Source organism: Centroberyx gerrardi, chromosome 5 (genome assembly GCF_048128805.1).
Source record: "Centroberyx gerrardi isolate f3 chromosome 5, fCenGer3.hap1.cur.20231027, whole genome shotgun sequence".
NCBI lineage: Eukaryota > Metazoa > Chordata > Actinopteri > Beryciformes > Berycidae > Centroberyx > Centroberyx gerrardi.
Genome location: NC_136001.1, coordinates 4,372,373 through 4,387,801, shown reverse-complemented (window position 1 = coordinate 4,387,801; position 15,429 = coordinate 4,372,373). Strand labels below are relative to the sequence as shown.

At 42.9% G+C, this 15,429-nt stretch overlaps 1 protein-coding gene across 2 annotated transcripts in view; it reads left to right on the top strand.

Annotated features, from left to right (window-relative positions):
• fhit (fragile histidine triad diadenosine triphosphatase) overlaps positions 1-15,429 on the top strand; it is a 290,531-nt gene that overhangs the window by 211,118 nt on the left and 63,984 nt on the right. For both annotated transcript variants that reach the window (XM_078283843.1, XM_078283844.1), the window contains exons 4-5: positions 2,306-2,451; positions 6,638-6,667. In XM_078283843.1, coding sequence (XP_078139969.1) covers positions 2,306-2,451; positions 6,638-6,667 — 176 coding nt within the window. The remainder of the gene's footprint in view (positions 1-2,305; positions 2,452-6,637; positions 6,668-15,429) is intronic.

The following is a 15,429-nucleotide window of genomic DNA, read 5'->3' as shown; positions in this document are numbered from 1 at the left end:
CAAATGACCTATGGCAGAAAGAAACATGTTCTTCAAGCCGTTTGATTATTTGCTCTCCACAAGTCCCTATACTAGTCATCAAAATGTGTCTTACTTTTGCCACCAAGCTTGATTACTTTTCTGTGTGTGATTGCAATGACATGGGATGAGAGCTTTCCTTGTAATATGTTCCATGACCTTTAAGACTTAAATGAAATGGATCATTTTTCTTCAAGCATTGTCTCATACATTGGCTGTGAGTACCAAAGGAGATGGGAGAGATGAGTAGTTATTTATAATATTAAGATGTAGAATATATAGATTGAAAATATTTATACAATTATCTTATATTTTCTGAAACATTTTCAGGAATATATCAGAGTATAATAAAAAAAAAACAGTCATCTCTAAGCATATTTCCACATCTACATATGTGTGCATAAACCGAGACTATAAACCGAGACTATAAACCGAGACTATTTAATAATAAAAAAGCACCAACTGATCAAGTGGATATTTTATGGAAGTGATTGAGGGTAAAAATGTATCCCTCCCAATCTTCTCTGCTACCCCCTCTAGTCATTTAGCTGCTGAGTAAACCATGAGTCCAGTATACGATACTGTATCCAAGTTCTTTATCCTCATCATTGTACAGTTACAGTAACAGATTCAGTGAGATTCGACATCAATATCTAACAACAGAAGTATGATTGCAAAACAAAAGAACCCAGAGGACAGAGGACGGATAAAGATTCTAGAAGTTTACTTGCCAATGGAGGAGAAGCCACAAAATTCATAGTGAGAACAACGCTGTTCTTCAGCCCAACTCAAACTGTACAGATGTTTTCTGTTCTTCATCTCAAACTGTCAAGATGTTCTCAGTTCTTCAGTCCATCTCAAACTGTAAAGATATTCTCTGTTCTTCAGTCCATCTCAAACTGTAAAGATATTCTCTGTTCTTCAGTCCATCTCAAACTGTAAAGATATGCTCTGTTCTTCTGTCCATCTCAAACTGTAAAGATGTTCTCTGTTCTTCAGTCCATCTCAAACTGTAAAGATATTCTCTGTTCTTCAGTCCATCTCAAACTGTAAAGATATTCTCTGTTCTTCTGTCCATCTCAAACTGTAAAGATGTTCTCAGTTCTTCAGTCCATCTCAAACTGTAAAGATATTCTCTGTTCTTCAGTCCATCTCAAACTGTAAAGATGTTCTCAGTTCTTCAGTCCATCTCAAACCGTAAAGATATGCTCTGTTCTTCTGTCCATCTCAAATCATAAAGATGTTCCCTGTTCCTGCGTTCTTGAGAAGTTTGTTCTCTCCAAAGACAACTTTGTTGGCTCCGCCCATAGAGGGTTAAAGGCCCTGACACACCAGGCCGACGGTCGGCCGTCGGCCAATGTCGGGCCGTCGGTAAGCATCTGTGTCCCTAGTTTTTGCGGTGTGTCCCGCACCATTGGCACTAGTCGGACCCCTGTCGGCGGCTTTTCGGCCGATTGAGCATGTTGAATCGGCGGCGGAGCTCATCGGTGAGAGAGATCACTCTGATTGGTAGTTCGTGTTTTGCCTCTGGATGATTGGACTGATAAATTCCTTCAACATGTGGAACTGAACAGGAAAGAGCCGCGCAAAATTTTTTAAATCTGAGGTTTCATTTATCTCCAGCTCTCGACACAGGTTCGGGAAAGCCCCTTGAGCCTGTCGCTGGAGTATCCATGATTTCACCCATTTAGTGCGGTTTCTCCTTATTTTTCGCCTCCGCCTCTTCCTTTCTTCTTCCACAACCAAAAGACCAAGGGCTGACAACGCCAGTGCCATTTGCATTAGACATATGGTATGGAGAGTTATTTCCCCTCACGCAGGCGCAGAACGTACGTGCTAGTTGGCCGTTGGCTGTAGTCTTTGCGGTGTGTTCAAGTGCAACTTTTTGGACCAGACACAGGCGACGTGAGGCGACGCAACAGTCGGCCTTCGTCGCCGCTGGTTCTTTGATGTCGGTTTGGTGTGTCAGGGCCTTAACTCAACAAGTGAGATTATTTCTGCTTCCAGAGCAGCTCTGCCTCTGAGAAATATTTATAGAACTAAAACTCCAATCTGCTACTAAAGGTGTCGTGCATAAAACCACATGTGGTGTTGGTTCCGGCATAACCCTAATCCATCAAGGTTTAAAGATTCACTATTGGTCAGATATCTTTGTGCTGAGATGTGGGAAATTATATAAATGGGTAATTCATAGAACAGTGCTAAATTTTCTGCCTTTTCTGTTTCAGGTTTTACAAAATATTTCTAACTATGTACATCATATAATTCCTTAACAAGAATGGTTCAGATGTGTTGGTGTGCCCACTGAGGCCAGTGGAGCGTTTCCAGGACCTTCGCCCAGATGAGCTTGCAGACTTATTCAGCACCACACAGAGAGTTGGCACCCTGGTGGAGAAGCACTTCAATGCCACCTCTCTTACCTTCGCCATACAGGTAATACTCAACCCAAGTCGCAATTCAAAGAGATTATTTTTACCTCAGTTTACAGTGTGGAGTTGAATTCGGAAATACAGGGAATGCGGGTGGGAGAGAGGTCGAGAGCTGGGGCCTCATCTTTAAAAAGGTCGCAAAAAAGTGATCAGTTATTTACCTCAACTTGATGTGGAAACAGTTTTAGCTCTACCTCAGGTTTACATCACATGTTGAGGCACTACAGGTATTAACCCCTATGGTGGCTTTAATTCATATAGACTCTTTTCACAAACATGGCTGATGTACTTCCGCAGGGTATAGATCGGTTCTCACCATTGTCAGCAATGTTAAAAAGCCAACTTTCTGATGCATCCAACTCTGTCTATGATCACTTATTTTGTGTTTCAATGTAGTGTATAACACAATACAGGTGTTGTCACTGACATATCTTTCTGTTTCTGTTGCAGGACTATAATAAAGTGATTTGATCAGGGGTCACAAAATGCTAACTGGCTAACCAAGGCTAACGGTAATTTATGTGCTGTTTTGTGACCCCTGATCAAATCACTTTATTATAGTCCTGCAGTTATCTGACAACAGAAACAGAAAGATATGTCAATGACAACACCTGTATTGTGTTATGAGCTATAATGAAACACAAAATAAGTCATGACAGAGTCAGAGGTGACAGAAAGTTGGCTTCTTAACATTGCCAGATAGGAAGCATTAGTGGACATGCGTCTTTTGATGCGTTGCATATGACGCCACTAGTGCACACTGCATGTGGGAGATTTGATTCGTCAACACAGCAGGACAAATAGAAGATCATCTGTTCACTCCTGCAATTCATGGATGGCAGAAAACACTGTATTTTGGTGGTCTGTTCCCCACATCGACCCTCTGAAATTGAACCGGGTTCTGAGCTGCAGCTGGGAGCTGCGTCAAACAGTTCTGACACGCCACTTAACACCTCTAGGTGCCTGCAGCCATTGAGAACAATAGGTGCGTCTGACGCTATAGTCTGACACGTTCTATCTGTCCAGGGATTTATACATTAAAGACAGGATCAGATGTCCTATAAATAGTCCTCAACAATAAGCGATTAATAAACGATTGTCATTCAACTATAGCTGTACTGGCTTAAATATAGGCTAATGCTTGTTGGGCTGTGTTCACAAGGCCAACCATTTACATACATTCAAATTGACGCCTTAAAAGAAAATCCACATGAATTTCCCATGTTTTCCACTTGTGTACACCTTTTGTATCACATGTAATAAGGTTATCACATGTTATAACATATGGAGCACATGAAAATGTTCCAAAACCACACATTTCCCATGTGCAAAGCACGTGTTCCACATATTGCCCATGTGATGTGATGTGATATGTCTTCACATGGGATTTTTCCACATGTGAAATTCATGTGTTTTTTCTTCATTTGTGATTTATATTTTACAGGTACGTAAGACACAGGTACATTACTTTAAACAAGCGTAAACTAATTTATTCAGTCTCAGGTATTCTTTATAAATCAGGAGTAAGATCAACTTGAAAAAATATCACATATAAGATTAAATTCAAGTACATATTTATAAATAAAGTCTGGATTCTAAACTCATGATGTTGTGAATCCGTGGTTTGTGCCTTAGCCTGGTATGCCATACAGTTCTCCCCCTAATTTAGCATTTCAATGGGCAAACACAAAGACAAAATGAGCTTTCCTAGGTCATAGGCCATATTGTATGATGGCAACGCATAGTGTGACTGGGCTGACATTGTTTGTGTTTGGATTACATACAGAATGCCAAATATGCTGAGTAGTGTATTCAGTGTAGGGGAGAGCAGGGCATGTTGTCACACTTTTTACTCATTGGTGTATTTCTCAGTAGTGCCTTACTACTGAGATACAATATATATTTTTCTAGCTAGATTAAAGTCTTCTCTAAAAAATGGCATTTTTACATTTTCAATAATTTACTGGAAGAAAAGGTTGTTACGGAAATACTTGACAACTTGTGACAACTTATCGCATGTCAGGGTATGTTGTCACACATGACAGGGCATACTGTCACATAGACAAGTGTACTGTGTTTGTGCACACAATTCCATTTCCTCTGAAGTATATATACAATAATAGCATGAAAAACATACTGTTGTATTGAAAACAACATACTTCATCTCAGTAATTACCCACAAACGACCAACTTTCTCTTGCAATCAGATCTTGATGTTTGCAACACCATTTACCCCGCAATAATTTTTTGCATTGTGTATTAGCCCTTATATGTAATGTAAAACAGGAACGTGTGGTGTGATGCGATGCATAAGTCACCTTTCAAAACAAGTAGTGCAAAAAAACCTATTTACCATCAATGGGAATTGCTCTGAACTACTGGGCGTTAACAGGAGAAATGACAACAGCAAAGCACAATGTGAGAAATGCTTTAAATAAGGAAGCACCCTGGGAGAAACAAGTGTTGCCGGGCATGGTTATGAAATCTAAAATTCAGTGCCATTTCTCTGTAATGTTAATGGACTTGATGTTACATTCATCAAGTTCTCAAAGGCAGGATTGACACCCTGGGGTTGCAGTTGTAATATACGATAACAAAAATCCTATTGTTATGTTTGTATGAATACTTTTTTGCTTGTACAACAGAATCAAATTGAAAATTCTCTCTTTGTTGACAGTCACTTTGTTGTATTATGTACTTTAAGTGTATTTTCTAAAGCCATTTTGCCTATTTTCTTTTTGTTTAGGGCTTCTTAGCAGCTATTATCCCTTGAACTGACTTTATGATAAAATATACTTGTAGCTGAGTTTATACTGAACAAGAGGATGTCAGAATTAAGGGGGTAACAATAGTGTTTAAGTATGAAACAAGTGCCAATTTACCAAAATCACAAAAATAGGTTTAGACCTCAGAGGGTTTAAAATAAATATTTTACAATCAGATCTGTTGACCTATATGTTCTTCAAAATAAGATAACCCCAGATTTGTGCTAAGGTGATTTGTAGTATTCTCATCTGGGAGATATTTGTGACATCACTTATTCTTCTCTCTCAATCGTTTGAAAATCACACAAACATTTTGAAGTTATTGAGTGATTGAAGTACATTTCAATACCTCAATTTCTTAATCATACTCTTTGTTCAGAGGAAGGTTTACAGGAATAAAAGGCGAGGCACCGTGTGCTTCGCCAACAAAGCAAAAATCAGGCCCGTCGGTGGCTGAGCCTGGATCAGTTGTGCTGTTGTCTGTGAAGGAAGCTAAATACAGCGCCGACTCTGACACCCAGACAGGCTCTCATCACACTGACTGGCCTATTCTGCATAACCAGCGATATATATGCTAATATCAAAATAGCACCTAGCGCGCTCTGCGGCCTTGTCAGAGAAAATCGTTTCACAGGTTAGGAGAGAAAAAAAAAGCAGCAGAGTAATCTTTACCTGGATATCATTTTCTTTGACTTGGGAGGTGACGAGAAGTGATGATATGAGATTAGTTGTGACAGCTCCCGGGTTACAGTGTTGGAAGACGAGCCATCGCATTAAAGGAGAACTCTCTGCAGGAGGGGCAATTGTTCTCTGCGGTATGCCACTCCGCTGACAAATAATATCACACAAATCAACCTCACTGGAGGATTCTTGAAAAATGATTTTTTGGATGATGTTGCCACCGGTGACAAGATGCTCTATTGTTCTTTTTACATGTTATCTGAACCCGGCGCTCAGAAACAATGGAGCCGGTTAGACTTTATTTATTTCTTTATTTATCTCGCCACGCTGATGTGTGATGTGTACGAGAACAATGCAAATTTTGATCGTCACCTTCTGCTAACAAATAACAAAGTGTAATCTCATCAAATTTAATCACACTTAATGCGACAGTTGGAGAACAAAACAAGTGTTAAAATACTTTTCATTGTCGGCAAATGAAGTCGTAATTGTGCGCCAAACCAGCCGTTCCCACACTGTGTGACAGGGAGAGAATGCAATTTTGTTGAAAAATGAATGTCAGAGGACAAAAGAGACAATGAAGCAAGCACTTGGGGGGGGGGGGGGGGGGGTCTTTTTAAATTCATATGGAGGGGAGAAGCGAGGTGCCGCGGTTCATCTGAAATTAAAATCTCCGCTGAATTATTAATGGAAATATTTCTGAATTCCCAACTCTTCCTAATTACCTCTTTCTGTTCCCACCAGGACGGCCCCGAAGCTGGACAAACCGTGAAGGTGAGAACTTAATAATTCACTGCCTTTTAAATATGTCATGAGGCCTCCGCAACAGTTATACACTATTAAATAATCATCGTATTTCATTTGCGGGTGCTAAACTCTTGGCATGGCTGAATTATTTAGAGATCTATTCGAAAAAAAGACTTTGTTTAAATCTTTTTGGCGTGGAGCTTATGGAATGGCTCAAGTGGAGTGACTGGGGACCCATTGAGATTCCGTATAGGTTTAAAGTGAGAAGGCCTAAATAATTAACAGCCACTGCGACTTTGCCCTTGAATAACTTTCTTCACTCCCCACTGCACTGTCCCCTTACTATTTTTAGCATCAGGTAAATATAGTGCTAAAACGCTAACGATATGTAAATGCAAAGGGTTTCTCTCTACCCCTTGTCCCCCAATCCTTCCTCTCCGACTCCCAGATCCTATATGTTTTCGCTGCTTGATCGCACACTCTATCGTTATTAAATTTAGCAGATTTTTCCTCCTTTTTAATGCTAATCACCACGGACTATTCATTGATTGCTATGTCCTTTAAAACCAACGCGCCCGTTTCATATTGCATATGGAATGGAGGCTTAATTATACAGTTATGGCTGTCACCGTGAGAGCGGTGCGCCTTCACTGAAGAACAGTCTTGAAATGTTAATGGTGCCATGTGAGTCATGGAAGGTAGGAGGGCTCCATCCCAGTCTGTTTCAATCATATTTACATGAAAGAGACCATAGAATATATTATAGTATAGTTATGATAGTAAAGTGTAAGGCGCCAGGGAACTGTTTACTTTATTTCATTTCATTTTGTTTCCATTTAATGTTCATTTTTTAAATGTATTTGATTCTAATGTGTTTATGATGTAATATCGACTGTTAATATCAGACTCATTCCTTCATCTTTTTAGTCTCTTAAAACTTACTTTTATGTAAAGGCATTTTCTTAGCATGGCTTTTACTACTTCTCTTTTACTATTTTATATCTTGTTCTTCTTATTTTATCTTCCCTTTTATCCCTGTCTAATTCTCTTATTTGAATACTTCCTTTTACTCCAATTTTTTTTACTCTGTTGGTGGTTTTATCTTGTTTTGTGAAGCACTTTTGTAACCTTGTTTTGAAAAGTAAAATTATTATTATTATTATCTACTCACATCATAATTGAGATCTGCTACAGTACTTTTAGAAAACATACAGTACATACCACCCATTTATATGAGTCAAAAAACTTCTCATTCTATTTTTTATGGATATGCTTTGACAGAGTAACCACCGCTAACACCGCCCACCCAACCCCACACCCAAAATCCTATTCGCACCCACGTTACACTTGAGATCCCTTATCTAAATACAGGATTTTCAGCGGATAAAGTTAATTACAGTTGAACTTGGTTAATGTCAGACAGGCGGACACACAGTGGAGGTCCCAGTCAGGTGTGGGTGCACCTGAAAATAGAGGTCTCTCTCTCATATCTCATTTGCCAAGGGGTTTGCGAGACAAAAGGTTAACTGTCAAACCTATGACCATTCTTTTCAACAGATGGTGCACCCAGCCAACACTGGCTTCATTTAGCTAAAGAAAGGATAAGATTAAAGGGGTGTTAAGTCATCTATGACCTCAATAGGAGCAGGAGTAACTGCAGATACATCAGTAGAACCTAAAGGATAATTATGGTTCTTTTCAACCTGGGCCTTACTTTCCTGGTTTTTGCCATCATGACGATTGATTGTGTTCAGAATTTCGACATTTACTTCACTGTAGAGCTCAATGTAGCTTTCAGTTCAGTCTGGTAACTCTACTCTCCAATACACACTCAAGGGCCAAAGCAATCTCCAACCCAAAAAGCGATTAAAACGGACCTGCCATCATTCAATTTTCCGTATATACATTGCCTGAAACTTGCGTATATTTAGGAATTAGATATGTTATATGTTGTCTAATTTGCAAGTAGACCGCACAAGTACTCTGATCCTGCATTCAGTCATATTGGATGTTCTGTAAATATGAACTGCTGACTGGGAAACATCACATCAACCTGCTAGTGGTAATTAGAAGTCGGATATGTGGGATTTTTTGTGGGGTCCGATATCCACAGAAATCGGCAGTCCAATGTATTAAAAATCAAAATCATCAGTTACATTTACACTAATACAATCAACCATACTTATGAAAACCGAGAAACATCAGTTCGTTTATGGTTGATTTTAAACTCAGAATACAATTGATTTTGGATGTGGGCGTTCCAACGAGTAAAACAGATAAAACGCTTTCAAGCTGAAGCAACAAAATCCTGTAGAAGAACAGGATTTCGTTGCTGAACGCAGTAGAAAACTGGCAACCAGCAAAGTAAACAGAGAAGTGTTTGAAAGCCAGAAATCTCAGCAGCTGGCCAAGTAATTGCTGAGTCATTGGTAGTGATCAACAACCCTATCAACCCCTGCAGATATATTATAGTCATTTTGTGCTGTGGGCCAGTAAAAACCTTATTTCCTCTGTAAGTATGAGTCCTCGGGTCTGCTATTTTACGTCTGCGCTCTGTTTAAGGACCCAAGTAGGCTCCAAAATTAAAATGCTTCAAAGCCTCTGCACTCTAATAAACTTTGACGGGAGAACCGATCTGCTGTCCAATTTTGATGATTCTCAGCCATGGCTTCTTTAGCACTACCTCAAAAGGTTTGAGTCACACAATTCTTCCCTCTTTCTGCTCGTAATGTACACTTACTTCTCACATGACTCTACGAACCAGCAATCCCTTAAAATACCCTTACATTTACATGAATTCACCTTAAAACCTTTATAATACCTTTAAATCTCCTTAAAATGAGTTAAGGGAGTTATTAATGGAGGAGACCCCATCAAAACCACCTTAAACACCCCTTAATGTTTGACTGCTTACTTTCTAATTGAATGTGAAATTCAGGGAGACAGGAACTTTCCACTAATAACCTGTCATCATCGGCGGTCACTCGAAACGAGTATGACTGTCCTCTCTGTAGGATCGTCTACTTGTGGGTCTTCAGATGGCTGTAGAGGCCGATCCGCGATCCACATACTTTGGTGCAGTGTGGGCAGGGGTAAGTGGTGGTGGTGGTTGGTGATGGTTGAGCCTTTTTATCTCTCTTCTTGCGGTGCTGTCGCTTTGTCTCTGCGGCACAGCGGAGTTCCATTTCATGACGTGCAGCTCCTTCCTGCACGTATTTCTTCCAGGAGTGCCTGTCCAGTGCGATGTGCTCCCAGTTGCTCGATGTGATGTAGAATTTCTTTAGACTGGCCTTGATATTGTCCTTGAAACGTTTCTTTTGCCCGCCTGGGGGCTCGCTGACCTTCCTTCAGCTGGGAGTACAGGATCTGTTTTGGGAGACGTGTGTTGGACATGCGGATGACATGGCCGCTCCATCGGAGTTGGTACTGCATTATTGTGGTGGTGATGCTGGTCATGTTGGCTTCCTCCAGAACGCTGATGTTGGTACGTTTGTCCTCCCAGCTGATCCTCAGAATCTTTCATAAAGATCTTTGGTGGTGTTGTTCCAGGGCTCTCAGGTGCCTGCTGTAGGTGGTCCATGATTCGGCTCCATAGAGCAGGGTGGGGAGGACAACGGCTCTGTAGACCAGGAGTTTTGTTTGGGCCTGTAGGTCTCGGTCTTCAAAGACTCTTTTCCTGAGTCTGGCGTAGGCTCCACTGGCACAACTCAGGCGATGGTTAACCTCAGAGTCGATGTCAGCTTTGGAGGAAAGAAGGCTGCTGAGGTAGGGGAAGTGATCAACGTTTTCAAGAGTGGTGTTGTCCACTTTTATGGTGGGCTGGGTAGATGGCTGGGTGGGAGGAGGTTGATGTAGGACCTGGGTCTTCTTGATGTTTAAGGCTAGGCCCAGGGCTCTGTATGCCTTGGCAAAGGCATTCAGGATGCTCTGGAGGTCTTCTGCGGAGTGTGCTGCGATGGCGTTGTCATCCGCATACTGAAGCTCCAAGATGGTGGTGTTGCTGACTTTGCTCTTGGCCTTGAACCTATTAAGGTTGAAGAGCCTTCCATCAGTTCTGTACAGGATTGGGATCCCCTGTGGCAGCTCCTTGCCAATGAGGTGGAGTATGGCAGCAATGAAAATGGCAAATAAGGTGGGTGCAATGATGCATCCCTGTTTGACCCCCGATTCCACAGTGAAGGGCTCGGACTCAGAGTCAGAGCCGCTGTTAAGCACCGTGGCTGACATGCCGTCATGTAGAAGCCTCAGTATTCTGACGTACTTATCATGGCAGCCATGCCTTGATAGTATGCTCCACAGAGCCTGGCGGTCCACTGTGTCAAAGGCCTTTGTCAGGTCTATGAAGGCCATATACAAAGGCTGCTTTTGTTCACGGCATTTTTCCTGGAGTTGGCGTGCTGTGAATATCATGTCTGCTGTACCTCTGGATGGGCGGAAGCCACACTGTGATTCTGGAAGTACTTCCTCAGACAGTGGTAGCAGTCGGTTAGCGAGGACACGAGCGAGTACTTTGCCTGTTGTTGACAGGAGGGAGATGCCCCTGTAGTTTCCACATTCAGCCTTCTTGAATATGGTCACTATCAGAGCATCCCTGAGCTCTGAGGGAAGTTCTTCTTTTTCCCAGACCTTGAGGAGTAGGGCGTGAATGTGGTACAGGAGCTCTGGTCCACCTTTCTTTAAGATCTCAGCTGGGATTCCATCTGGACCGGCGGCCTTGTTGTTCTTAAGGCTCCTGATGGCATCTTGAACCTCTGTCATGGTGGGAGGTTCCCCCATGTCTTCTCTGATGGGACTCTGGGGAATGTGGCTGGTAATGTCTGGTTCGGTTGTGCTGTCACGGTTGAGGAGTTCCTGGAAGTGCTCCTTCCATCGGGCGTTAATGGACTTGTTGTCCTTCAGCAGCTTCTGCCCGTCCTTTGAGCGCAGGGGGTTTAAGCCGCGGTAGCATGGACCATAGACGGCCTTGGTAGCGCTGAAAAAGCCTCTGGTGTCACCCGAGTCTGCCAGTCTCTGGAGTTCCTGAGCTTTTTTTGTCCACCAAGAGTTCTTAAGCTCCCTCACCCTGCTCTGGACATCCGCCTTGGCTCTGGAGTGAGCCACTCTTTTGGCCTTGCAGGTTATGTCATTCTGCCAGGCACAAAAGGCTTTCCTTTTCTTGGAGATGAGTTGTTCTATCTCAGTGTCATTCTCATCAAACCAGTCCTGGTGTTTTCTGGACATGTACCCAAGGGTGGTTTTACAGGTATCGAGGATGGTGGTTTTGAGCATGTTCCAGTGCTCTCCGATGTCATCAGGATATTCCCCAAGAGAGGCCTGAAGTCGCTGCTGGGTGGCAGTTTCAACCAGGCTTTCAAGGTTCAGTCTTGGCCGGATCTGCTTCTTTTGAACCCTCCTCTTCCTCTTGAGTTTGATGGTCATCATGGAGCGAATGAGGCGATGATCTGTCCAGCAATCATCTGCATCGATCATGGCCCTTGTGATGTTCATGTCACAGCGGTCCCTGGCTCGAACAATGACATAATCAATGAGATGCCACTGTTTGGAGCGGGGGTGCCTCCAAGATGCCTTAAGTTTGTTTTTCTGCCGAAAAAGGGTGTTAGTGATGGTGAGGTCGTACTGAGCACATTTGCTGAGAAGGAGAGCTCCACTGGAGTTGATGTTCCCGATGCCTTCCTTTCCAGAGGTGGTGGTCCTGGCCAACCCTGGCGTTGAAGTCTCCTAGGAGAATAATCTTATCCTCCCTGGAGATTCTTGACAGTGTCTCGTCTAAGCAGGCATAGAAGGTCTCTTTTACTTCCTCTTCAGAGTCTAAAGTAGGGGCATAGGCACTCATAACTGTTGCCATCTGGTTGTTGGCAAGCACCAGCGTCATGAGACGCTCACTGATCCCCACAGGAAGTTCAGAGAGGTGACTGATGAGCTGGTTCCTGATGGCAAATCCAACACCATGGATCCTGGGCTCATCAGTAGCTTTTCCTTTCCAGAAGAAAGTGTAGCCCCCCTTCTCCTCCTTCAGTTGTCCTTCGTCTGCCCGTCGGGTTTCAGAAAGGGCAGCTAGGTCAATCCGGCATCTCCTCAGTTCTCAGTTCTTCTCCTCTCCGGTCTGTCACTGGTTGCACTATCCATCAGTGTGTGCACATTCCAGGCTCCAAAGTTCATTTTTCTGTGTTTCTGACCGTGTGTGGTGATCCCTCTGGACGCGGTAATCCAGTCGGGAGGTTTGAGGCAGGCTATTTTTAGGGCACCTTTTCTAGCCCCTTCCCCAGGTGGGGTGAACAGAGTGGATCCTAAAGAGGGCTGCTCAGTCGTGGATGCAGCTGCCGAAGGCCTCTTTCTGCCTCGTTCCAAGAGCCCAGCGACTGAATCTAGCACCCACCGCCTAATGTGCCGGCTCATGACTAGGGGCTTCCAGATCTCACAATCCTGCCCCCGTCGCCAATTGCTGGTCGCCATAGGACTTAATCCGGGATGTTAAGGTGGATTTCCTTTAAGGAGGACGGCTGTGCGTGACTTTGTTTAACGTGGGGAGACTGGTGCATAGACAGCCACCACACGATCCTTGACAGATCTGGGTCAGGATCCAGTGGCATGGAGTCCACGACGACTGGGGCCCCTTTTCTGTTGCAGCCTTCATCCGCCTTCCCAGCCGTTGTGATGCTCTCCTAAAGTCAGCCATCATCCTCTGCCTGTTCCGCCGTTGAGGTCTTGGTTGGATTGCTCTTTGTCAGGGACCTCCCCCTCGACCTTACCGCCATGGGTGACCCTACCAGGAGCATAGCTCCAGATGGCGTCGCTCTCGGGATCTCAGGAACACACAAGCTTCTCCACCACGACAAGGTGACAATCCATGGAGAAGGATTGTCCTACACCAAAGGCATGAAAGATTCTTTAGTTTCTAGTGTCTCGACAAATCGACCCATGAGTAAATCCCTTAAAAACCCATGATGCTAACCTTACTTTTTTAAAGCTATATTATTTTTAATGGATAATTCATGTTTATGTGATGGAGAAATGAAAGACACTTCAGGGATAAAATTAAGGGGTTTGGTTTCGTAGAGGGTCCACCAGAGAGAATACACTCTTAGAATCTATCACAGAATACACTGAGGGGCCACTTCATTAAGTAAACCTCTGCAAACAGCATTAAGTGATAGTTAGTCACTTGTGAATAAAGCAAGTATAAAGCACGCAGTCATGGTTTAGATGTTCAGTTACTGTTCCATTAAATCTTAGAATTGGCAAGACATGTTATCTAAGTGAGTTTGGTTTCTGTTGTGACCTGCTGGTGACAGGTTAACTGTAGCAATCCATGGATCCATCCTGCTGGAACCCATCCATGTCACAGTGTACCCACACTTTGTTGCTGACCAGGTCCAGTCTAGCCTTTGTCAAATGGAAACTTCCAGCAGGATAAAGATGGTTCAGGAACGTTAGTGACTGTTGATCAGAGAGTTAGAGACCTTTGGAATGAGGTGGAACCATAGACTGTAAAAAAAGATGGACGTAGTGAGTGTGGCATCACCTATAGGCTTCTGAAGGACCGTTTTGAAGCCTGGAGATTGTGTTTACGGTCGCTGCCATGGTGACATGTTTTTGGAGCCGGAGCAGCCAAAGCGAGGCCAAGGGTGGAATTAAGGTTGTCTGCAGAGCCACAGTGCCACCTATATTAGCCTGTAATCGACGACCTGTCGATCACTGGACAGACGACCTGCCAATCACTAGGAAAACAACCCCGTTTTATATCCGTTATATACTGTTAATGACACAATTATTTTGAAAGTCTCCATAAGAACACACATTAGAAGAAGTGAATTTAGCTACTGAAATCATAACCTCTTGTCCAAAAAATCTATTGACTTTATATTTTTAGCAGAAGTTGGGTTCTGGTCCATTGACTTGCAAGGAACTGGGCGGTTTGGAGTCTTTTTGGAGCCGGAGTCTAGCGGACATTAGAGGAACTGCTGCTACCGCCATGTCCGCATTGTCCGTGGTTTTGGTCGCTTGGGTGGAACAGGATGTTCGCAGTATGAAGGTGCTACCAAAAAGACCTTCATCCACTCCCTATCAAACCAACTCGCCCTCACAAAGTCTATCAGCAGAGCAGATCAGACCCACCGGGACAAGAAACAGAAAAACTGAGCTCACTAATGTTACATTAGTAATCAAAATAATTAGACTATTCCCGGAGCAAGCAAAAAGTGTATTAACAAGCAACTCTCTCTCCATTTGAGTGACTGACTGTGGAGCACAAACAAACCTCGCCTCCTTCTCTTCTGAGTTTATTTATTTATTTATTTATTTACCAGGGACAGTGCACATTAATCAACATTTCAGTTTCCACATCAATGTAAATGTGCCAGAGTTAGCTAATGAGCTAATTTTCATCTGTAGTCCCTGGGCAGGTTATTACAAATTAGTGGCCTAATGTTATCAATACAATGCTTCAGCAAGCACTACAGTACGACACAATACAATACAATACAATGCAATACAATACAATACATAAATGCATTACAAAAGTAACAGATATATGTAAAAACAATGAGAGTATGTAAAGGCAGTGCCAGAGATGAGGTAGTATGATTACTCATGATTGCAAGTTTGGTTTGCTTTAAGCCATCTCTTAAGTTTATGTTTAAAGATTAGGTAATTAGTGCTCTCTCTTAATTCACTAGGAAGACTATTCCAGTAGTGGGTGGCTCTGACTGAGAAGACTGTTTGCCCAAACTTGCTACATCTGTATTGTACGACACAGTCCCCTCTGGTAGTTGCCCTTGTTGCCCTGCCGC